This window comes from Camellia sinensis, chromosome 12 (assembly GCF_055761805.1).
Source record: "Camellia sinensis isolate YWXY chromosome 12, ASM5576180v1, whole genome shotgun sequence".
NCBI lineage: Eukaryota > Viridiplantae > Streptophyta > Magnoliopsida > Ericales > Theaceae > Camellia > Camellia sinensis.
This window is the reverse complement of record NC_138972.1, coordinates 26,971,220-26,997,396: the sequence shown is the minus strand read 5'-3', so window position 1 is coordinate 26,997,396 and position 26,177 is coordinate 26,971,220. Positions and strand designations below refer to the sequence as shown.

Genomic DNA, 26,177 nt, shown 5'->3' with positions numbered 1-26,177 from the left:
AACTCTCTCCCCTGCTCTATATTTAGTTTCAATATTGTCAACATGATCATCAGGAAGCTCGGAAATAAGGCATAATCCAACCTAGGCAGAAGAAGAATGCAATTATAAACCCAAACTAATATACAGTCTGCTGCCAGAGCAGAATACCATGTGTTACATAACCTAAAAAGAGTTGGGGCACACCTACCCATAAAACGCATCCTATATTCAAAGTTTGGTAAAACCAAACAAATATGATGATTGTACAAACTGGCTTATTATTTTAGTGACAGAAGTTGATGGGCTAGATGTTACAATAAATAAACTGAGACCCAATTATTCTTGTTCAAAACTACAAGTCTGGATATCATAAGAACGAACTTGCAGAGAAATACCAAATTACCGTGTTTGTATGATCAATTGTGATAAACAAACCGTATGATTCAATGCGCTTAATCTGGCCAGAAACAATATCTCCAACATGGAGACTATTTAAACCATTTATGTCACTTTTTTTGTGTTTTGCTTGCATTTGATGTCCTAAGGGTGACTTCAACTCGCTTAGACAAAGGTTCCACAGATGCCACCCTGCATGCAAAGTGTCTCAAAAGATTTCCTTAACAACTATCTATCAGAAAGTAGTACTACCAGAAATACTTACTTGCCAACAACAAGTTTCCCAATAGCGAATTCTTTTTCGAGATTTTCAACATAGCCATCAGACAAGTTTGAGAGAAGGATTTTCGCATCGAGCTTCCGAGAAAGCATAATGAAGCATCCCTTTGGTGTGATGTTCTTAACATAGCCCTATTTAACCCAAAAAAGAAAAATAAAAAACTAAGGTGCTAAGCATGAATATTTGATGACATGAAAAGCAACAAATGTCAACAGACAACAAAACACACTGCTCAGCCTAAATTAATTGAACTGATGCAAAACAATATTCTACATATATGACAAAAAAAACATACTGATCATATTCTGTCCAAGCAACAAATCAATTAGAATGGATGATTACTGTACATTTGAAACTTAAATATCACATGGACAGAACAAAAAGTAGATTCTGATGGAAGAAGAAACTGAGGATCAGTTCATTTATTTTGATAATCATGAATTAATCATACGGTCGAAAAAGATCTTGACGAAGTAAACATACTAATTTCCAATTCATACAACATTATCAGCAAAGTCAAAGTGTGGTCATTTGCCAGACAATGTAATGTAGGACAGCTTTTTGGATTTTCAGAACAGAGGCTATTTAGATTTGGGTTTGATTGTAAAGGATTTTCGGGCTGAAAAGTGCACTTTTTGAGGGCTATGAATGATATAACCGGAAAATAGTAACTTGGGTATGTACAAAAAGAAGAAGAAAAGGAAATAGAAGAAGAAATAGGTGTTTCACCCTCGAAAGGGTTACGCCAATCACACACAAACACAATCTTAAATTCTCATAATTTGAACTCTATTAAATCATTGAGAGTACACATATATTTATAGGCTAAAGACTCTCTTACTCCCTACTCAAACAAAGGATTAAGACTCAAATTTAGAAACTAAAACTACAAAAATTCTAGACGAACTATTACTATGACTTCTAATTCTACTCCAACTATGACATAAATTCAAAATAAGAAACTTTGACCTTTTTTACCACTCAGACTATTCTACACATAACAAAACATATATATAATAGGGGTAGTTACAAGCTAGTCCTGTGGACTGGACTTATTTATCAAAAAGAACACTCCAACTTTCAATGATAAATTTATCACTTAAAAAATGTTTTTTTTTAAATGCAATTCAACTATTTCCCACATCATATTTCAATACAAACTAACACAAATAAACTAAGAATAAAACAAATTCACAAACAAAAGTCAAATTTGATAAATTTATCAATATCATTACTACTAACAAATTATCATTCCACAAACACAAAACACATCTAAAAAGTTTGAAAATGTTCTCATTATCAAAACAAGAGGCAAATATGTTAAAAAATAAACAAATTCACTTGGGACTTGTGAGTAAATAAGTCTAGTCAATATGACCTGCTAATAATTATCCCCATATCATAATCCATTTAATAATTGGATCCAAAATACAAACCATGGACAACCTAAACAATATGAGCCTCTACTTACACAACAACTGTATCTCCTTGCACCTTTTTTCTATTTGCAGCCCATCAAAAATTAAAAAATATGCACCTTCCCAAATCTTAACTCACAAACCTACCCTCTAACAGCTATAACCACCATCTCTAACTGCCGTAGCTACCATCTCTAACCACAGCAACCACCAGCCCTCCCCAACCTCCTACACCATTACATAGCCTCCATCCCCCTCAGCCCTCCCAAGCTCGGGGACCACCACATCGCAACCATCCCCAACCCAACGACCCCACTATACAACCTTCCCTATCCAAGTGGCCATCACTTCGTAGCCTCCCCTCACCCTTCCCCAACCTCAAATCTAGGGTTTTCATAAAGGAAGGGAAGAGGATCTAGAGTTCTCAGAGAAGAAAAGGAGGAAGTCGTTGTCATCAAGCTACCGAAGTTGAACAAATCGTCTCTTTGCAGCTTCATGGCGTCGGTTCAATGCTCAATGTTCGAATATAGATAACCAGAGACAAACGAATAGCGTTTGTTCAATTTTTTGATGTTGAATGAATCATGTTTGTTTGGAGAGCAGTCATCGAACAGGATGGTATAGTTCATTGGGGAGTCATCGAACAAGTTCACTAGGGAAGAGGAAGGGGGAGGGGGTGCGCGCAGTAGGTCAATGGCTATGGGAAGGGGTTGCGGTGGTTTTGGAGAGAGATTGCAGTGGTCTGCTGGTGTGGAGGAAGGGTTGTCGTGGTTCATCGAGATGGAGAGGAGAGGTTGTATTGGTTCGCAGGGTTAGTAGAGAGGTTGCGGTGGTTATAGGAAGGAATGGCAGCAAGTTGGAAAGGTTGTGGCGTTGGTTGTCGGTGCAATTGCCAGTAGTAATGGCAGTTTGGGGGTGTTTGAAAAATTAGGATTTATAATTTGTAGGGGAGTTTTTTTTTTGGGTAATTTTACATGAGGATAGAATTGTAATAAAAAAAAATTAAAAAAAGGGATGTGAATTACACTGACCACACTTGAGGTTTGGAGAAAATACAGTAATCTTGGCATAATTACAATGAGTTCCCTAAAGGTTTTAATTTATGTAAGACTTAGTCCCTTTTTCATCAATCATTCCTTGGCCAAATGGATAGAAAAATGATGTTAACATATTTACACAATCTACATTAGTTCTGGTCCATTTAGCCTCACTAAAAGGGAGGTCAATGTTATTATGTCAAAATTGTTGGACATACTATATTTTCTCCAAAACTTTAGGAAGGTTAAGTGTAATTTACTCTAAAAAAATAAAATAAAACAAACAAACAAAAAAATAAGGAGTAAAATTTGTGGTGTAAATAGAAGCTCCCCCTACAACCCATCTCCAACAATTATTGAAATTACCATAATACCTTCAACTACTAAACACTATCATGGACACTTTTCTTTAGACCAAAAAGGCTTCTTGACGATCATGGGACCCTTAGACTTTGTTTCGAACTTCCAAAGCCTATCGTACTTGTTTAACATGCAATAGATGTTACATCAAAATGTCTAGTTGGACCTTCTCCATTCATCATTCACAATATAATTCCAAAACAAAAGTCTAGTTGTTGCCGGTAGTTGGAATCAGTCACAAAATTCCTTAAGTGCCCTAATGATGTGATGTGATTTTTCAAATTGTAATAGTCACAATATCGTTAAGTGGTTCATTTACCCTTGTCATTTCCGATATCCACTAGGGCTACAAAATGAACCAAACTACTCACGCTCAACTCGTGTTTGGCTCGTTAAAAACTCGTTGAAATTGACTCATTATGTAAACAAGCTAAGCCTAAACATGTTTTAAAGCTCGTTAAGTTTTCAAGCTAAACTTCAACAACCTATTACTTGGCTTGACTTAGTAGGTTTGCAGCCCTAGAATCCGCTCTCTTCTACTAAAAATTTCAATGGCACGTTGAAACTCCATGAGCTCACCATAACTTAACAGATCACAAAATTAATAAAAACTAAAATTTAGTATCGACATATTCAACACAATGAAACTGAGATTCTCACCAAAATATGATACTAGCAAAATGGGAAGGGAAAAATACTGACAAACACTACAAGAATTTATGTTGTTTCTAAACTAATAAATCAATGTAAATTTGAGGTAATAGAACAATGCATCCTAATCGAATTCACACAAAAAATCATCAAAAAAGACAAATAGGTGGGGAGAGAGAATAAATGAAACCAAAGCCTAGGCTGATGGTAAGGGAAAGCCTTTCGCATGCATATGTCCTGGGTTTTGAGCTTCGATACTTCCCCCCTTCCACACCAATATTGTAATTAGATTCTTGGTCCTATCTCAAAATAAATAAACAACAACAACAACAACAACAACAATAACAATAATAATAATAATAATAATAATAATACTTTTGGGAGGAGATACACGATGGTGAACTGAAAGGCATCCATAAAAGCATGAGTTAATACCATGATAGATTTCACCATGACAGAAGTTTTGAGAAGTCATAGGCTATATTGAGTATAGACAACAAAATAATAATAATAATTTAGAGAGAGAGAGAGAGAGAGAGAGAGAGAGAGGAATTTATAGTATGTAATACCTGCACATTCATCTTAGGATGAAGATCCTCTATACTTTCTACACGGCTTGCAAAATATCTGTGAATCATTAAATGGCTATCTCTTCAAAATAATATTTGACAGATGATGACATTCAAAGCATAAAAATAAAAGCTGATATTCAGCCAAGAAAACAAACTATAAGTCCTATTAACCATACATCTTAAATAACTACATCGAAAAAAGACACGTGATTCAATAATAGAGAGCCGACTATTATATTTCATATGATTTTCCAGAAAAGGGGGCAGTTTTTCTGAAATCTAAATTGCCAGCTTAAATAAGTCCTATTAACTATTTAAATAAGGCCTATTAACCATACATCTTAAATAACTACTTCATCAAAAAAGACAAGTGATTCAATAATAGAGAGCTGACTATTATATTTCATATGATTTTCCAGAAAAAGGGGCAGTTTTTCTGAAATCTAAATTGCCAGCTTTGTGTGGAGCAATTTTCAGTTCCATCGGATATTGAAGGTGCTGACTGGCTAATTGGGATCACCAGCCAGGTTTATTGGAGCGTAATGTTAAGCTCTGGGCCCCATTGGTATTCAGGTCCCTGGTGTGTTGTTTGACAGTTAATTTTTTTGGGTCAGTTCAACATTGTTTTGCAATTTTCTAATATGATTTGGCGATATTAGTTCCTATTTTTTGTTGGGTGTTTGTTGACTGCTTGCAGCACCCACTAAACAAGAAGGGGCGCGGGGGGGGGGGGGGTGTTGGTGGTCGGTTGAAGGGTTATAATAATAATGCAAAATGATAAGTGCAAAAGAATGAAATAGAATTTTAATTATATACTGACTTGGTGATGCAAGAAAGCACCAGTAATTCTAAATACTTACAGTGTTGTTGAGTTCACTGTTGCTGACAGTAGTAGACTTCTGAGAATGAATGCCATCTGAAGTTGTGCGTAATGACAAATCAACCTGGAAAGTTCCCTTAACTGAATGGCTGATTTCTAGGACTTTGCATTTGACAAATTGTCCCTCATGATATCCAGACAATGGGTCAGAAACCCATAAGTCCGTCAATTCAGTAAAATGGACCTTTCCATAATGGTGTGGATCTATTTTGATGAGCATTCCACCCACACCAGGAAGAATTTTGGAAATCCTGCTGCCCACAACATCACCTTCGTGAATATGGTATGTTACATTCCCATTCAAGTGATTGCTTGTGTCATCTATCTTAATAGTTTCACAACCAAGTGTTCTATCAGGAACAGAATAAATTGGACGCAGCACGAAACGTAACAACTTTTTCTCCTTATTAGCACTTAAAATATAACCAGATATTGCTTTCCCCACAGTATAGCGCTTCTGGAATTCCTGAAGTTCAGTAGGTTCACGTGAACTTTCAAGAACGTGGAGCTGAGCCTTCACATGTCGAGATATTGTTAACCAGATCCATTCACTATCCAATTTATAGACATATCCAGTTACATGTTGCCCAATTGAATAACTGGGGGTGTTGCCTCCCATTTCTGTAGAACCTGGATAAGCAATTGCATTTGGATCAACTTGAGTGATAAAACAGATACTAGAACAAAGTTTGGGTCATGTGCAACTTAGACGAACTAATGCACCAGCAAGGGCTGATTTGATACATGTTGCAGTCTCAAACAGAACAAAGAGGAAAACTGAGGACATGGGTTAAGGGAGTGGCCTTGGATCTCACCGAGCATTGCTTTGAATAGACCCAACCAGAGAAAAAGGATAAAAACTACACCCAGTAGATAAAAAAATATCTACTTTTTTAATATATTAGCCATAAGAAACATCCAACGACAAGTAGTCAGCAGCATGCTCAGGGACCAAATTTTGGGAAAATGGAGTAGAAATGAGTGGTCATGGTAGTTAAGTACTACTTTCTACAGCAACAAAAAGATACATATAAAATATGTCTGTGTGTTTGTGTTTAAAACAGTTGCTTAGGCACGAAAGAGATGCACATTAAATACAGGTGTGAATGCCTTTTCATCTGTGCTCATACACAGATGAGGATGATCCCTAGAGCAATGCCCAACAACTATTAACAGACACATATAAGGTGTAAGCTTTTCTATTTCTGAGTTAAACATATTACAAGATGTAAGCATTTCAACGAATTTATCTTCAAGTGGGATAACTACAAAGACAATTAATAGCATAAGGTGAGTCATGCTACAATAAAGTATACCGTTTTTTTTCCACCGGGGATGAGAGCCAGATAGTTGATCTTTTTTTGGTTTTGAGAATTTTTGGGGTGATCTCAGGGCTAATTTGGAAAAAAGTAGTGTGGTGGGCATCAATTTGCAACTAATAAGCTTCAACAAATGGCTTCGCTTCTAGGATGTGGTATTGAGGTACTTTCGTTCAAGTACCTGAGACTTCCACTGAGGGATACTCCTAGGAGTGAATCTTTTTGGAATCCAGTTGTGGAAAAGATTGGCAAGAGGTTGAAAGGGTGACGCAAGGCTTTACTCTCACGTGGGGGTAGATATACTCTAGTTAAGACAGTTTTAAGCGGTATTTCCATTTTTTTTTTTATTATCTTTGTTTAGGATTCCAATTAAGGTTGCAAGATCATTAGAAAAGTTGATAAGGTCCTCTAGGTAGGTAAGGATGAGGGTAAGAAGGATCATCTAGTGAACTAGGAAATAGTTTCCTTCGCAAAGGAAAAGGGGGATTTGGCCATTGGTAACATTGTGGCTAGAAACATGACTACTTGGCAAGTGGTTATAGAGATTTCCAAATGAATGTGACACACTATGGCATTCTGTTATTAGAAGCAAGTATGGGATTCAGGGTAATGGTAGGAATTCACAGGTGGTCTTTAGGGGTAGTTGTCGTGCTCCTTGGAAATCAATTTCTCATCTCTATCCACTTTGGTCTCATTATCTTTCTATGATGGTGGATAATGGGAACTTGTTAGATTTTGGGAGGACGTTTGGGTGGGCTCTTCTTCCTTTGTTTCAAATTTTCCACATTTATATAGAGTGGCCTGGTCTCATAATAGTTCTATAGCTTCCATGGCTTGTTTCTTTTTGGCTCCAATTTCTTGAAATTTCAATTTTTTTAGGAATCTCAATGATAGCGAAGCTGAAGAGTTGATGTCTTTGTTGTCAAAAGTTAATCATATTTCTTTGGCTCCTCTTTCGGAAGACAGAAGGGTTTGGGCTCTTCATTCATCAGGTATTTTTTCTTGCAAGTCTTTTTTGGCAAAATCATTGATAATCCTAAAGTTCCTCAATTTCCTTTTAATAAAATAATTTGAAAGACTTGTGCTCCTCTTAAGGCAAAGGTGTTCATGTGGTCCTTGGTTCATGGATCATTTATTTTTGCACTATCCAGTTGCTTTGAGTTTATGGCATAGATTGTTTCTTTTGAAGAATGCTATGTGGGTGGCCCCAAAAGGCAGTGTGCATATGCTACTAATTGACTTTTGAGCTTTGGGTGCATCGAAGAAGGCCAAAGTGCATTGGTATTGTGCCATCTTTGCGACTTTTTGGGTCATTTGGTTGTAAAGGAATGCACGGGTTTTCGAATATAAATTTCGGGATGTGGATTTTTTGTGGGATAAAATTTGTCATGTAACCTCCTTTTGGGCTTCGGTGAATGCTCTTTTTAGAGGGGTTCCACTTTTTAGAGATTGGTTGTCGATGTGTGACATGTAGAAGGATTTTGATGTAGTCTTGTTTGGGTTGTGTACTTTCTTTCTTTTTTATCCTCTTTGTAGAGGATGCCTTATCCTCGTTTCTTTTTGTTCATTAATAAATCTCTTTGTTGCTGATCAAAAAAATACTACAATAAAGGATACAAAGTAGCATTACTGGGATGAACTATTTTGAGATGGAAGAACACTATGATAAGTAGATATGATGGAACACAATTTGTGATGGAAAATAAAGTTAAACGGCTCTAGTGCTGGGGTTATAGTCCAAGTTCAAGATACTGCTTGCATAAAGGGGAGGAGTAGAAGTGTAGAAAATGATTCAAGGTTACAAGAAAAGAATGGTGTACTTAGATAAGAAAGAATGAAAAACACAAGTTGTGTTGCCAATTCAACTACTTGGAATAAATGTCAACCAACTTTGGGTGATATGTTAACATATTGAAAGGACAAGTATGCTGTTGAGGGAACCCAGTGAATAAAAGCTTTGATATAGACTATAAATAAAGAAACTTCAGACATTCGTACCTGTAACGAGTGAAGGTCTGATAGACAATTCCCACTGATAGTTTTTCCTATTGTTTTCTGATTTATTGGTCTTTGAAACAATTACTGCGGTCAGTGTTTGTCCAATTCTGAAGTCTTTAAAGGGATTTTCAACAGCATTATCATCATTTGCCTGCCACGACACAAGTTTAACTAGTATATACAGCCAAGTAATTGGAAACCCATATAAATCTTGAGACAATAATCATAGATGACTGTACTGTACCATTGTGTCAAAAAAATAAAAAATAATAATTGAAAAATATTCACCTCTGTGATATGTACCCTCCCATGGAAACCAGATCCAAATTTCAATTTCAGTTCCAAAATCTTTATTTCAGTAATCTAGCAATAAAACACAATTGCATAATCTTAAAAAATAAAGAAACCATGACAACAGGTTTTTGTGGTCAAATGAAGCCTTTAAATATTAACACCAAGATGGAAATCCAACAAAAATAGATATTTCTACCTCTGCCTGAACAACAGCTCCCACATCATAGCCAGACTTCTTTTTTGCTCTTTTTGAACTAGAAGTCTCTGTAACCTCACTTACAGATTTAAGTAGCAACAGCAACCTCCCAGTTGTTGCAGGGCTTGGCAAAGCCATGATGGTGGCAATGACACTACATTACATAAACAATTTCAACTTGTGAATCCACAAAAAAGCATATATAATTTTGAACCTATAGAGTTTCAAAAATATTTGGAAAGAACCTCTCCTAGAATTGGATTAGTAAAGTTGGTTTATTCTTTAAGTTTGATTACAGCTTTTCTTTTTACTTTTTAATTTGCATATTAGGGTATTTTGCTAATTTTACTTTTCAGTTATATTCTGATTGTCTTTTGTTCTTTATTACTCAGGTAAGCTTTCAATATCATGAGTACGATTCTGTATAGGTCCAACCCTTAGCTTTACTTAATTTTCAAGACTACTTGGCTCCAAATTTTCAAGATTAAATCCTCTATAAAAGTGATGCAGTGGAATTACTTTGAAGCCCTGAATGAGGAATTTGTTGGAAGACAGTTACTAGTGGTATGTGATGCAACCTCTTGCAGATGTGATGCCAAAAGAGTCTAGGGGGGATTGCTTCAGGATTTCCTCACTGTTTCTACTGTCTCTTCCCATGTAGTCCTTGTTCACTGAACCCACGCATTCTGTCAACCACCAACTGCTGTTGTAACACCCTAGGTATTTCTATTAACTGACACGTACATATTTCTCATTTCAATGCTTGAAATGCCTGGAATTAAATTTTCCTTCTTCGGTGTATGATACACTTAAAAGACATACTTTGATGGTCCTTTGGCATGACTAGAAAGATTTGTTCTTTGAATAAAATACACATGTTTTGCTATCCAATGTTTATAGCCTTGAAGTTCTGTCATTTGATATGAAATGAAAGAAAACACAGAGACAAGAAAGGAAGAATTATATTTGCATACGGTAAGCTATATATAATTATATTTCCCTCATCAAGATGCTGAAATGGCATGGTCTAATGTTCTTAACATTTATATGCAATGTGTGGAAAACATAATCAGGATTAGTGGTAATTTAAGTGTGATTAGTGAATTTAATCAAGATTAATTAAACTTAAACATGAATAATTAAGTCAAGTGCGATTAGTTGCCTGAACTTGATTAATCAGTACTAACCTAGCTTAATTAGTGTAAACTTGATTAATTAATATTAATCATGTATTGGTAGAGACATCCAAGCACACACCTCACTTAGGAGTGTGAAACCTCATACTTGAATAGATAGATACATATATAGGAGAGACAAGTGTCTCTCTAGTAACAAAAAACAACGGAAAATAGAGAGAGAGAGAGAGAGAGAGAAGAAGAACCTAGACTTGCCCCTAGTTTGAATTGAGGTAAAAAAAAAAAAAAAAATTTATTATTATTATTATTATTATTATTATTATTATTATTATTGATAGGTAAAATTCATGTTCACCTTATTGTTACCTTTAATTGGTTGATTTTATGCTTTGACACTTACTCTAATTGAATTTAAGCTTTTGAGTAGGAAAATAACTGAGTTCTTGACAAGTAGAATCTGAACAGGTTGCACTCTTTTGACCATATCTCCTAAAATATGTGAAATTTTGATGTGAAATTACTACTATTAGAAACTAGACTTATGGGAGTTCAATTTAGAGTCAATTTTGCCCAAACCCAAGTTTGTGTGAAGGAGTTATGCTCATTTGAAAGTAACTTACCTTTGCTGAAAATCAGTGGACAGGCAGCAAAAGTTTTGGGTCAATTTTGATTGCAAATCTGTATTAATTGGGAAAGAAATAAATGGTATGGCCTATACCATTGGAAACATATAGGAGTCTAGTTTCTAACACATCAAACGGAGCTCGATTTCAAGTTTTGTAGTGAGAGATATGATTATTTTACTAAAAGGTGTCGGTGCTGCCTAGGGGTGAAGGAAAAACTGCCTACACTGAACAGATCCCGGTTTTTGGTCTGTTTTCTGCACCGTTGGACTGTGTTGCGATTTTTTTTTTTTTTCCTGGAAATCGGTTCAGTGTTCGGTTTTGGAGATTTCACCCGGATAGAACCGAACTTAACGAATTATGCTGAATTTACCGAACATTCAAATAATATACAAGCATTACCTCTTACTGTTGTTGAATTTGATATTTGATGAATTAGTCTTGGTGCAATTATGTTGTTGTTTGTTGGGTAAAAACAAGCCTTATATTTTAATTAGATTGATCTATAAAATATATATATATATATAAAGGCAATTATTATTTTTTTTAAAACAAATGCACAAACCGGTAAACTGCACCGAATCAAACAAAACCGAATTTACCTGTCCGGTCCGGTTTACTTGTTCTAGTCAGTCTGTTTGGTGCCATAGTTGTAGAAAACCGATTTTAACAATTCTGTCAAAAAAACATGCAAAACCAGACTGAACCAGACTGATTTCACCTACTGCTGCCCGCACAATTCGAATCGCATTAAAATGGTTTCAAACTTATTTTCTTCATCTAATTCAGCCCCAAATCACACAGAATTTAACTCGAACATGTTTTGAGATATTAGCAAGGGCCTAGTAAGCAACATGGTGGAAACTTCGATATACCTTAAACAAGTTAATTTAAGAAAATGAATTTCAAACTGAATTAAAATTGCTATAATTTTGTTGAAATGGATTGTGTACAAACATGCATTGTTTTATATGATGCAGGTTGAATTATATTTGGACTAACCTACATTTTACGGGGGAAAAGAGGTGAGTGGCGATAAATCACTATTTATTTTGCAGTACAACTTCTTTGAAAGTTAAATCTACCCTGTATTCTTCGAAATAAAATGTTTAATCAAGGATATCATATGTTTATTATATTTAATGTATAAAGATGATATCTATGGTTTTGGTTATGGTTTTAACTGTTACACGGTTTTGGCTCCTGATAGCCTATTTTCAAGCCTAAGTGTTTGAAAAGTGCATTTTTTGACTTAGTTTTCAAGCCGGGAGTCCCGTGCTAGTTCCGTCCCTCTCAAGGTGTTTGAGGGGTTTCGCTAGGGTTCTCGTGACTGTTACACAATTTTGGCCCCTGATGGCCTATTTTTAAGTTTAAGTGTGAAAAAAGTGCAATTTTTGACTTCGTTTTGAAACGGCGAGTCCCGTGCAAATTCCGTAAATTTTCACAACCTGCATTGGTCCCCCGCGAGGTGTTTGAGGTGTTGTTTGGGCCTTCTCGTGACTATTACACGAATTTGGCCACTGATGGTCTATTTTCAAGCCTAAGTGTGAAAAAAAGTGCATTTTTTGACTTAGATTTCAAACCGGAAGTCCCGTGCTAGTTCCGTAAGTTTCCACAACTTCTATTGGTCCTTCCCGAGGTGTTTGATGCGTTTCCTGGGCCTTCCCGTGACTGTTACACGATTTTGGCTCCCGATGTCCTATTTTTAAGCTTAAGTATGAAAAAAGTGTCTTTTCCGACATAGTTTTCAAACCGGGAGCCCATGCTAGTTCGGTGAGTTCCCACAACTTACATTGGTCGCTCTCAAGGTGCGAGGTGTTCCCCGGGCCTTCTAGTGACTGTTACACAATTTTGGCCCTCGATGGCCTATTTTCAGGATTAAGTGTGAAAAAAAGTGCATTTTTTTGCTTCGTTTTCAAGTCGGGAGTCCCGTTGAAGTTCCGTAAGTTTCCACAACTTACAATGGTCTCTCCTGAGGTGTTTGAGGTATTCCTCGGACATTCTCGTGATTGCTCAAACCGGAAGTCCCGTGCTAGTTCTGTAAGTTTTCACAACTTACATTGGTCCCTCCCAAGGTGTTCAAGGCGTTCATTGGGCCTTCTCGTGACTGTTACACGATTTTGGCACCCTATGGCCTATTTTCAAGCTTAAGTATGAAAAAAGTGTCTTTTTCGACTTAGTTTTCAAACCGGAAGTCTCGTGCTAGTTCCATAAGTTTCCACAACTTACATTAGTGCCTCCCGAGTTGTTTGATGTGTTCCTTGGGCCTTGTCGTGACTGTTACAAAAATTTGGCCCCCGATGGCCTATTTTCAAGCTTTAAGTGAAAAACATGCATTTTTTGACTTAGTTTTCAAACTGGGAGTCCCATACTTGTTCTGTAACTTTCCACAACTTACATTGGTCCCTCTAGAGGTGTCTGAGGTGTTCCCCGGAAAGTCTCGCGCCTGTTATACGATTTTGGCCCCCGATGGCCTATTTTCAAGCTTAAATGTGAAAAAAGTGGCTTTTTCGACTTAGTTTTCAAACCGGAAGTGTCGTGCTAGTTCCGTAAATTTCCACAACTCACATTGGTCCGTCCTAAGGTGTTTGATGTGTTCCCTGGGCCATCTCGTGACTGTTACACGATTTTGGCCCCCGATGCCTATTTTCAAGCTTAAGTGTAAAAAAACTGCCTTTTTCGACTTAGTTTTCAAACCGGTAGTCCTGTGCTAGTTCTGTAAGTTTCCACAACTTACATTGGTCCCCCTGGAGGTGTTCAAAGTATTCTCTGGGCTTTCTCGTGATTGTTACATAACTTTGGCGCCCAATGGCCTATTTTCATGATTAAGTGGGAAACAGTGCATTTTTTAACTTAATTTTCAAACCAGGAGTCCCGTGCAAGTTCCGTAAGCTTTCACAACTTGCATTAGTCCATCCCGACGTGTTTGCGGTGTTCCCCGGGCCTTCTCGTGATAGTTACCCGATTTTGGCCCCGATGGCCTATTTACAAGCTTAAATGTGAAAAAAAGTGCATTTTTTGATATAGTTTTCAAACCAGGAGTCCCGTACTAGTTCCGTAACTTTTCTCAACTTACATCGGTCCCTCCCGAGGTGTTTGAGGTGTTCCACGGGCCTACTCATGACTGTTACACGATTTTGGTCCCCGATGGCCTATTTTGTAGCTTCAGTGTGAGAAAAATGTCTTTTTCAAATTAGTTTTCAAACCGGAAGTCCCGTGCTAGTTCCGTAAGTTTCCACAACTTACATTGGTCCCTCCCAAGTTGTTTGATGTGTTCCATGGGCCTTCTCGTGACTATTACACGATTTTGGCCCCCTGATGGCCAATTTTCAAGCTTAAGTATGAGAAACGTGCCTTTTTCGGCTTAGTTTTCAAACCGGCAGTCCCGTGCTAATTCTGTAAGTTTCAATAACATACATTGATCCCTCCCAAGGTGTTCCCCAGGTGTTCTATTGAATGCTACACGATTTTGGCCACTGATGACTTATTTTTAACCTTAAGTGTGAAAAAAGTGCATTTTTTGACTTAGTTTTCAAACCGGGAGTCCTGTGCCAATTCCGTAAGTTTGCACAACTTACATTGGTCCCTACCGAGGTGTTTGACGTGTTTCCAAGGCCTTCTTGTGACCGTTACGCGATTTTGGCCCCCTAATGGCCTATTTTCGAACTTAAGTTTGAAAAAAGTGTCTTTTTCCACTTAGTTTTCAAACCGGGACTCCCGTGCTAGTTCTGTAAATTTCTACCACTTATATTCGTCCCTCTTGATGTGTTTGAGGGGTTTCGCTAGGGTTCTCGTGACTGTTACACAATTTTGGCCCCTGATAACCTATTTTCAAGATTAAGTGTGAAAAAAGTGCAATTTTTTACTTAGTTTTGAAACGAGGAGTCCCGTGCAAGTTCCGTAAATTTTCACAACCTGCATTGGTCCCCCCCCGAGGTGTTTGAGGTGTTGCTTGGGCCTTCTCGTGACTGTTACACGAATTTGGCCACTGATGGTCTATTTTCAAGCCTAAGTGTGAAAAAAAGTGCATTTTTTGACTTAGATTTCAAACCGGAAGTCCCGTGCTAGTTCCGTAAGTTTCCACAACTTCTATTGGTCCTTCCTGAGGTGTTTGATGCGTTTCATGGGCCTTCCCGTGACTGTTACACGATTTTGGCTCCCGATGTCCTATTTTTAAGCTTAAGTGTGAAAAAAGTGACTTTTCCGACATAGTTTTCAAACCGGGAGCCCCATGCTAGTTCGGTGAGTTCCCACAACTTACATTGGTCGCTCTCGAGGTGTGAGGTGTTCCCCGGGCCTTCTCGTGACTGTTACACAATTTTGGCCCTCGATGGCCTATTTTCAGGATTAAGTGTGGAAAAAAGTGCATTTTTTTGCTTCGTTTTCAAGTCGGGAGTCCCGTTGAAATTCCGTAAGTTTCCACAACTTACAATGGTCTCTCCTGAGGTGTTTAAGGTATTCCTCGGACATTCTCGTGATTGCTACATTGTTTTCAAACTGGAAGTCCCGTGCTAGTTCTGTAAGTTTTCACAACTTACATTGGTCCCTCCCAAGGTGTTCAAGGCGTTCATTGGGCCTTCTCGTGACTGTTACACGATTTTGGCACCCGATGGCCTATTTTCAAGCTTAAGTATGAAAAAAATGTCTTTCTCGACTTAGTTTTCAAACCGGAAGTCTCGTGCTAGTTTCATAAGTTTCCACAACTTACATTGGTGCCTCCCGAGTTGTTTGATGTGTTCCTCGGGCCTTGCCGTGGCTGTTACACGATTCTGGCCCGCGATGGCCTATTTTCACAATTAAGTTTGAGAAAATTGCCTTTTCGGACTTATTTTTCAAATCGGGAGTCCCGTGCTAGTTCCTTTGAGGTGTTCCCCGGGCCTTCTCATGACTGTTACGCGATTTTAGCCTCCGATAGCCTATTTTCAAACTTAAGTGTGAAAAAATTGCATTTTTTGACTTAGTTTTCAAACCGGAATCTCGTGCCAGTTCCATAAGTTTCCACAATTTAAATTGGTCCTTCCCAAGGTGTTTGAGGTATTCCCTGGGCCTTCTCGTGACTGTTACACGATTTTGGCCCCTAATGGACTATTTCCAAGCTTAAGTGTGAAAAATATGTCTTTTTTGTCTTAGTTTTCAAACCGGGAGTCCCGTGCTAGTTCTGTAAGTTTCCACAACTTACATTGGTCCCTCTTGAGGTATTTGAGGTGTTCTCCACACCTACTCGAGACTGTTACACGATTTTGGCTCCCGATGGCCTATTTTCAAGATTAAGTGTGAAAAAAATGCATCTTTTTACTTAGTTTTGAAACCGGGAGTCCCGTGCTAGTTTCGTAAGTTTCCACAACTTATATTGGTCCCTTTCGAGGTGTTAGATGTGTTTCCTGTGCCTTCTCATGACTGTTACATGATGTTGGCCCCTGATGGCCAATTTTCAAGCTTAAATGCGAGAAAAGTGGCTTTTTGGACTTAGTTTTCAAACCGGAAGTTCCGGGGTAATTCCGTAAGTTTCCAAAACTTATATTGGTCCCTCCCGAGGTGTTTGAGATGTTCCCTGAGCCTTCTCGTGACTGTTAGTCAATTTTGGCCATCGATGGCCTATTTTCAACCTTAAGTGTTAAAAAAGTGCTTGTTTTGGTTTAGTTTTCAAATCGGGGAATCCCGTGGCAGTTTCATAAGTTTCCACAACTTACATTGGTCCCTCCCGAGGTGTTTGAGGTGTTCCCCGGGACTTCTCCTGACTGTTAATTGATTTCGTTCCCCGAGGGCCTATTTTCAAGGTTAAGTGTGAAAAAAAGTGTCTTTTTCGACTCAGTTTTCAAACCGGGAGTCCTGCGCCTGTTCTGTAAGTTTTCAAAACTTACATTAGTCCCTCTCGAGGCGTTTGAGGTGTTCCCCGGAGAGAGAGAGAGAGAGAGAGAGATTCCTAACAGTAATCTACGTTACACGGACTCGGGTGCGGATATCGGGTACGGGTGTGCATCTAAGGGTCGGACACTTTAAAATTAAAAATTAAAAATACGTGGATACGGATCCAAATTAGGATACGGATACGGAGATACGTTAAATAGTTATTTTTAAATATATTTATTATATGAAGATGAGTTTAAAAAGTTTAAGGAATAACAAATTTTATTAAAAAAAATAACAAATAAATAATGAATAAAAATTATAAACATTATTTTAGACATAAAATAAATTATATTATATATGATAAAATAAATTATTTTAATTTTAGACATAAAAGTTATGTTATTTATGATATATTATATTATATTATATAATATTTTTTTGAATAAATAATATTATATAATATGAATAATATTATATTAATATAATTTATATTATATATAATTCAAATTATATTAAAAAGAAAAGTCAGAGACCTATAGAAATAAAAATTGTGTTAGCTTCGCAGAGACGACGGAAGGGGAAGACCTAGAAAATTGGTTGGTAGAGCAATGACTTCGCAGAGACGACGGAAGGGGAAGACGACGAAGAGAGTCCGAGATTGAGATCAAAGGGGAAGACGACGAAGCACAGTACATCGACTTCGCAGATCAAGCTTCGCAGATCGATTGATGATCTGCAACCGATTGAAGTCGAAGGCCAGGTTCTCCCCTTGCTCTCTTCTCTTTCGATTCTTCTGCCGTATCCGTTTCTAAGAAGCCGTATCCCGGCCGTATCCCGCACCCGTACCCGTGTTGTCTCGACACAGGTACCTTCGAAATTCCAAAGAGTCCGTGTAACATAAGTAGAGGGAAAGAAACTTGAGGCAACAGAAGATGGGCAACCCACAAACACTCATCCACAGGAGCCGAAATACATAAAGAGAGGCTAGGACAACCCTCACAAGGGTCGACTAGGCCAGAGGAGCCTTCGGCTGAAGTCGAAACAGCTCTGTGGGACCTTGGCTGGTTCCCACAGAGACTCAGAGGCAACAAAAGATGGGCAATCCACAAACACTCATCTACAGGAACCAAAATACATAAAGAGAGGCTAGGACAACCCTCACGAGGGTCAACTAGGCCAGAGGGGCATTCGGCTAAAGTCGAAACAGCTATATGGGACCTTGGTTGGTTCCGACAGAGACTCAGGGACCAGCGATACAGGATGGGTGGTGATAGGTGATGGCTGGTTGGTGGTAGCGGCTGTGTGAGTGACGGTTTTTGGGGTTTTGGCTATCATATAATTTAAGAGAATACAAAGCTTGAGTGATGATTATGAAATCATCACCTTTTATATTAATCAATCAACTATTACAAAAGGAAGCCCTAAGGCAATGATTAAGGAATCACCTTTTATATTGATTGATTGACTGACTGATTAAGGAATCACAATCAATCAATCACAATCACAATCTAATCTAAATAAGGAAATATTCTAACAACTTCTGCTACTATAACACCCATCTCAAATCATAACAATTGTTCACTTTGAGCTAGGCCCTCAAGGGTTTAAAGCATGTTGTTACTTGGAAAGAATATGAACTCATTTATATAGCCCAGGAACTTCTCCTACCTAGACGATGTGGGATGGAATGTGATGTACAATAATGAAAGTGAATTCACTTATAGAGCATACTTAACCTGCACGTACTTGAGTCAATAAAGGTGAACACTTTTGCAAGTGTCCCAACAATTGTTGGGCAAGAATGGACATAAGAGCATAGTCAACAAGTATTCATTATTGTCTAAACATCTATGCAACATCAAAATTGCCAAGTGAAAGAAATGTCCTCAATATCATTACCTTCCATTTGGGCAAGTGTACTAATGAAGTTTTACCAATAAATACACTAGCTATGTACTAAACGGAGAGGAGGGAAAGATGAATTGAGCACTCACAATACCCATAATTACTGTAAAATCCAATGACAAATTAGCAGACGTTAATCAAGTTTTTGAATATTCTACTGAAATCAAACCTTCAAGTAGCAAGGCAAGACATTGTTGATTGCCTAAATTTCAGTTTTCCCATCCTTTCTGGATAGTTCCTAGCATCCTAAATTTCTAGACGAAATAAATGAACATTCACCTTAAACATGCTTTCATATTATGCCAGCCAAACCACATGTTATGAGTATACTTGAAACAATGGCATTTGGATCCTGTATGCACAGCGACATGCAAATTGTCTTATTATTGACTATATTGACACTTACGATATTTAACTCGCAAAGACAACAATTCTATCAGAAACTTTATTAGTCACATTACTCTCTGGATAGTTTCTGATCCAACTGAAGATGAAGCATTTTCCATGTGTCTTTTCAATAAAGTAGGTATATAAGAACAACATGCAATCATTTATTTATCTGAGCTGCGAACTCCCGTCTCTGTTATTTGTTCATAGCATGTAATGGACCTCTCTAATAATAACTAAACAAACATGCCATAACAAGTATTGCAGGCATGCACAGAGTGATCTTGTATGCTCTGTGTAAACTGAAGTCTAAATGCTTCATTAGCATGTTTTTGAACAGATACTTCATTAGCCTGTTTACTAATGCCAAAATTAAGGACATTTTGCATCATCGATACTAAATGTACGTCCTGGACAAAACAAATATATAAAGGGAAGGAAGTGTCAATCATAACATATGTATCAGTAATATAGTAAGTTACAGCTTCTCGGAGCAGCAATGAACTCACCTAACATTGTTTGGGGTAAGCTCATTGAGTGTTGATTCAATAATGGTTGGGCTGAATTTAGAGGGCAAGGATGACCCCACTAGCCAATCATTAGGAGGATACAACTGCAAAATAATTTCAAACGAACAGTTGATGTCAGCAAAGCAAGTGACTGCTGAAGAAACAACAATCACTCAGACTGAGTTTGAACAGGATGAAGATGGGGAAAGAGAACAAAAATTCAACTATTTAATTTCATGTATTTGTTTAGCAGGAGAAGGGTGGAAAATACAACAAAGTTAAATATCTTATACAACCCACACCAGAATGGCAACTTTGCTTCTAGATTCTTACAAAAAAATACAGTCACTTTTTTCTCTCATTAAAGTAGCCAACTATTGTAACTTTCTCACAAAAAATTAAACCAAATGCAAATGAGAAAATAAATTTTCCTTTCACCTTTTCTTTCACTTCACTATCTATCACTTTTGTTTTCCATCATATTTTTTACTTAATCAAATGGACCCTCAAGATTCTCATTGAAAAGTTGAAGTGCAAAGCAAGAAGCCAAAGAAAGAGAAGCAGAGAAAAGCTCAACTTCTTAACTACATCTTGTAAAAAAATAAATAAAAAGTGAAAAAAAAAAAAAAAAAAAAGAAGAAGAAGAAGAGAGAATCAAAAACTACACTCCAGTCAATCAAAGAAACGTCTAAGCTGAGATTGAGCCTAGCTCCTATGCTACTGAACCAAGCTCAACCTCCTTGTACTTGGCCGGCTTCATCTCATTTACAGTCTAGATGAAGTGGGAACCTTCACCTTCATCTAGCACAAGTTAGCATAATAAACTGACTCAGCTTGCTTAATATTCAATGATCCAAACTCATCAAGGCAAGTGGTGGGTTGCTCTTAAATTATCCTCCAACAATGCTTCACTGCAAAAAGTAGCATCAATCTTTTCCTACTTAAATGGTACAAATAAAATTCCACATAAAGACTTAAATATATAAATAAAACCATCAAAGCAATCATGGCTTACTAAGCCAAACCAAGCCTTAGCAAGCTCATCAAATAAATTGAATTCTACACCATTTATAAGTGAGCTTGACTTGTGAACTGAAGCTTGTACCCTATACAGCTTTCTGTAAAGAATGCACCTCGGACAGTAAAAAACAATAAACATCAGGAAAAGAAGAAATTATACCATTCAAAACCAATCAACCACCTTTGAATTCAAATGACAAAACTTTTTTTTTTTTGATCAGCAAAAACAGAATTTATTGAATAGATCAAAAAAGAGGCAAGGATGAGGCATCCTCTACAAGTAAGAAAACACAGAAAGAAAATGCATCTCCACAAAACAAAAAATAAAATCCAGAAACAACTCCTAATCCAATAACCACTTGCATATTCATGCCACCGTCATCCATCTAAGAATAATCATGGGGAGAATTTGGCTAACCATGGGCCATGCAACTTTTCAACCCCCAGTTAGCAGATAAGTGGGATCTCAAGGATGAAAAGTTCAAAGGATAAATTATTTATCAAAAAAAAGTTCAAAGGACAAATCAAAAGATGCGCAGCTTATTCATTATTTCATCCTCTTGGAAAGAAGATTAAAAAAAGAAGACTATCAAGACATAGCACAAGGATGGTAACTGAGACTGGTACAACATCCAAAAAAATGAACATTCTGTCGACAAAAGAATTTGAAGAGGGTTGCACATGCTACTTTTATAAGTATGGTGGGAACCGTATGTTAAAAATGAAATTGCAATTGTCATTTCCTTTTTCCATTGTTATAAAATCCTGTTTTCTCATAAAGTTTGTACAAGAGACTATCAGGTTTGAAAGAATTTTGGTCATCATTGAAAAGAATATACAAAATAAAAATAAAGAAGATAATCCAAATTCTTAATTAAAAATCGACACAAAAATAAGAAGAAAAACATCTCCACAAAGGTAAATAGCCTAAAATTGCAATGCTTTCTAATGCAATATCATGCACAAGGATCAAAATTTTGTTGCAGCACGACATTTAAAAAGACTCCGAAAAAGGAATATCTAGTAAACATGCCACAAATGCAATGGAAATAGCAAAAAAAACTTTGAAAGACAGGTGAACACTTGAAGCACAGAAGAAGATTTATTAATGCATATTAAAATAATTTCCAACAGCGCTATTACAGCAAAAGCACACTTAAAACAGTTTCAAAGCTGATATTCTTTTGTACTATAAAATAATCATAGACAAAATATAACGTTGTCATATGAACTCAACATTTTAACACAAGTAAAACAATTCAAAATAAAGGTCATAGCAATTAGAAACTAATATTCCAAAAGATCTTCCAGTTATTCTGATATTGGTTCACCTCTTCTCCTTATCTACTTATTCTCAAAGAAATTCGAGAATTTTTTATGCATGTGCTTTTGGGTTCTAAAAACTCAACAATAAGGCTAAAAGAATAATAACCTTTTGTTCTTTTTAGACTATATTGCTGTCGACAATAAATTCAAAATAATAATAATAATAACCATCCCAAACATTTTACGAGCAGTTTTCAGTTTTTTATGAAAAGTTTATTTTTATGAATATCAGCATTTTGGTTTTGCAACCAAGCTTTATTGTACTAGAAAGAAAAGACATTCAGCTAATTCCATGCAAAGAGAATTTTCATTTCTGTACAGATAAAATAGATTCAAAGAAACTTTGATGTCAAATGCGTTGTCTAATTCCCCTGCTAAAATGAATATAGAGACCATCACTCTGGTCCACTATTGCCATATATGACCAAGCTTTGAAACCATACTGTTTAAAGTCTCATTTTCAAAAGAGATGGCTACAAAATTAGGGCCACCATTATACAGAAGCTCCAACAACTCAAGGAACTAGACTATCTAAACCAGTAAAGATCATGTTATTGCCCATAAACTACGCATGATACGAACATGCCGACACAGGAAATTTCCAAAATATCAAGACATAACACAATAGTAATCCAAAAAAGGGCTCAATATCAAATGTTTCGACTCCAAAATAAAAACTACACCTCCATTAAAGATTCTCCTGTTGTGCTCCTAGATGCATCACCAAAAACAAATCACTAAAGACTCCGGCCCATTTCTTTTTTCTTCCCTTTTTTTTTTGACAAGTAAATATATTAGAAAGGTGCCAAAAAAAGGAGCACAGTCACCACTTTACACCGGCTATGTTTGATTTCGGTTTGGATTAGGCAGATAAGATACCCCCGAATGTGTAAGCCAGGCAAAGGCATTTTAGTCATTCACATGCAAAAGAGTTATCCCCGGTTTAACTGTCCCACCCCTAGGACAAAATAATCCCTCATATGTAGGTAAAGGGGTCACGTGGGATTAGCTATTCTGAGCAACTTTTGCAGTACCAAATGTGGGATTATTTACGAAACAACACAAGGATGAGGGAGGAGTCACAAGTCACTACATCTTAGTTGCCAACTTCATATGCAAATGGAAATACAGCATGAGTTACGTCAGACAGATCAGTAACAAAGGCACATACGCTTCCACAGTCCACCATTAACAGTTGGCCTCTGAAAACTCCCACTAATAAAAGCCAACATAACTTGATCATTCATTTAAGAATGGAAGTCAATGGCTTTCATGGATGAAATAAATAGACTTGGTTATCAAAAAGAGGACAAAACATGTTCTTCTTCTCATGCAATATATATATATATATCTCGAGCTTTTTTTCTCTTGCTAAAAAAATAAAAGAACAGAATTCGATGTACATCATGTACTAAACAAGCTCTTAAATACTTAACACTGATAATTAAACAGCCAAGACATAGATAAAAGATACTTGCAAACTGCCTTCAGACACAAAGAAAGAAAGAAAGAAAGAAAAAAAAAAAATTCAATGAAAAGGAAACCACAGTGCAATCAATTTAAGAGTCGGGAATTTACGAGATTACTAGAATGTTCTACGAGAATTTCACACAAATTCTACAGATACAAGTTGAGAATTCAAACAACTAAATTTGGCACAATTAATATGTATATATGTAAATATATAGCACATATTATGTATGTAAAATTACTAACCCCGTCAATTGTGTCAATTAATATGTATATATGTAAATATATAGCACATATTTATTGATAAGGATGGGGGCCTATTAAACTACTGCCATCAACATCAAATTGCAAAATTAACACCAACTTATATTTACATATGTAAGCACCGAAATTTTCCATTATTAGGGTGAGCAAGTTTGATTATCGTGCCATGTCAAGTTTTGATACATTTTTTTTTGAAACATGATTTAATTTTTATTTTTAAATAGATCCGGCTGTATAAATAAATAATGTAACAAAAGGACATAATGTTGAGATTAGGATTTATGGAAACTAGTACTAAGTACATAAGGTTGAGATTAGGGTTTCAAGGAAATGGATTCCCCAAAATCAAATTATGAAAGGTTGGTCCCCCTAATGCAATCCTTGAAGTCTGCAACTTTTCCTCAAGTCACAAAAGAGATAATCATAGTAAACCAAAAGCATTTTAGATTCTCAAAAGCCTATACCCCAAGCCCATTAAACTAAAATAATCAACCCAAACAAACTTTTTAATCCCAACTAAAAAAAATCTCAACTCTAAAAAGCCAATTAAAATTTTTTTTGCCAAACCACAACATAATATAGATATAATATTTATTGGTGGGCCAGTTTTCTAATTGAATCTTTGTGTAATGGGTGCAAGCCACGCACCCATTAAACTGAAAGACTAAAATCTTTATTATCTGCTTGGTTTGTATGATATTTGGTAGCTTACCTAACTTAGTGTGATTTGATTGTTTCCATCATGTAAACAAAAATTGGATGTAAAACACAGAAAATTTTCTATTGTTGATAGATTACCCTTTGGGGCTTTGTCATTGAAAAGATGAATATTATCAGAATTTGATATGGAAAAACAAAACCATGGTGTATTAATTTGTTAATCTACTCTCAGAAAGACACAGCAGCGTGGGGATCAAAGGGCTGAACCTGTCAAACTTTGAGCAGTCAATGGCACCAACAACAAGTGTAATTCAAGATTTCCGGTATATATATATATGAACTATCGTTTTTATTCCGTTTTTATTATGTCCATGTTATCTTAGGTTAACAACAATGTGATTTGGGATTGCAGGATTCAAAACAAAGGTGAAAAAGATACTTGCAAACTGCAATCAATTTCAGACACAAAGAAACAAAGAAAGAAAAAAAAAATTAATGAAAAGGAAACCACAGTGCAATCAATTTCAGAGTAGGGAATTTACGAGATTACCAGAATGTTCTACGAGAATTTCACACAAATTCTACAGATACAAGTTGAGAATTCAAACAACTAAATTTGGCACAATTAATATGTATATATGTAAATATATAGCACATATTATGTATGTAAAATTACTAACCTTGTCAATTGTGGCGAAAATGGACATGTTCCGTGACCTCCCAATCCCCAGCCGCCGAATCAGCGCAGACGACATCCGGGTCGGGTGGATGCCGCCACAGCAGGAAGAAGCGATTTCCTCCCAATCGTTTTTTTAAATTTTTTTTCCCCTAAACGTCTCTCTCTCCCCTCCCCCATTCCCCCCTCTCTCTCTCTCCCCCTCTCTGTTTCTCTCTCTAGGGTTTCCCTGCCCTCCCATGGCTTCTCACCTCTCTTCTCTGTGCAGGTTTCTCTTCAAATCTCTCTTTCTTCGAAGCCGTTTTGGGAATCTTCAACGTTTATGGAGTGAGAGACATGGTGAATTCACATAATTTGACGGGGGACGATGCTGGATCTATCGTTGGGGAGAAGAGAACGGAGAGGACGTTGAATTGGGGGTTCCGTTGCCGAAGAAGGCGAGGGATGGAGGCGGATTGGTTGGGAATGTGAAGAAAGTGGAGGAGGAGGAGGACGACTGTCCATTCTAGAGAGAGAGAGAGAGAGAGAGAGAGAAACCCTAACCAAAACTTTTGACAGAGCGATAGTGGGTTCGGGATGTGAGCTTAATCGCAAATGAGAGAGGAGGATAAAAAGATATAGCCGTTGTTGGGTACCAAACACCCACCTCAAAATTCTAATAAAAATCCTCATAACCAAATTCTTTTGAAATTGTAATTCTAATAAATAAAAAAAAAATCAAAATTCAAAATTCTTTTTTAAATGTGTAATCAAACACACAATTTAAAATTTAATTTAAAATTCTTTTCAAAACTCATAACTAAACTCTTTTTAAAATTTTATTTAAAGAAAAATTTTAAAAAATATTTTTTTATTTTATGTTTTAAGATAATGATTTTATTTTTTAAAATATTTAATTTTTTTTAATTTCAAAAAAAAATTGGATGGCCATATATATCTAAACCATAACAAATTATTTGGCCAATACTTAA

General features: G+C 36.6%; 1 protein-coding gene across 3 annotated transcripts; it reads right to left on the bottom strand.

The window, feature by feature from the left end:
* Window positions 1-672: 672 nt before the first annotated feature.
* Window positions 673-25,764, bottom strand: LOC145804412 (rRNA biogenesis protein RRP5-like). 3 transcript variants are annotated; one of them, XM_082898163.1, is made up of 9 exons: window positions 25,211-25,757; window positions 19,791-19,894; window positions 11,742-11,814; window positions 9,381-9,534; window positions 9,179-9,253; window positions 8,891-9,041; window positions 5,554-6,203; window positions 4,691-4,748; window positions 673-786 (listed from the first exon to the last, which is right to left on the bottom strand). In XM_082898163.1, the coding sequence occupies exons 4-8, from the start codon at window positions 9,516-9,518 to the stop codon at window positions 4,704-4,706; spliced, it is 1,059 nt and encodes a 352-aa protein (XP_082754289.1). In that variant the 5' UTR covers window positions 9,519-9,534; window positions 11,742-11,814; window positions 19,791-19,894; window positions 25,211-25,757; the 3' UTR covers window positions 673-786; window positions 4,691-4,703. The 3 variants fall into 3 exon arrangements, with proteins under 3 accessions (XP_082754289.1, XP_082754287.1, XP_082754288.1); XM_082898161.1 differs by lacking the exon at window positions 11,742-11,814 and having other exon boundaries at window positions 25,211-25,759; XM_082898162.1 differs by lacking the exons at window positions 9,179-9,253; window positions 11,742-11,814 and having other exon boundaries at window positions 25,211-25,764.
* Between the last annotated feature and the right edge of the window lie 413 nt (window positions 25,765-26,177).

Coding starts and splice junctions, on each gene's coding strand:
- LOC145804412 (XM_082898161.1), bottom strand. CDS start 25,285: ATGTCGTCTGCGCTGATTCGGCGGCTGGGGATTGGGAGGTCACGGAAC. Junction 9,535..19,790: donor CTTACCCCAAACAATGTTAG/GTGAGTTCATTG, acceptor TATGTAATGTAG/TGTCATTGCCACCATCATGG. Junction 9,042..9,178: donor GGAGGGTACATATCACAGAG/GTGAATATTTTT, acceptor GTGTCGTGGCAG/GCAAATGATGATAATGCTGT.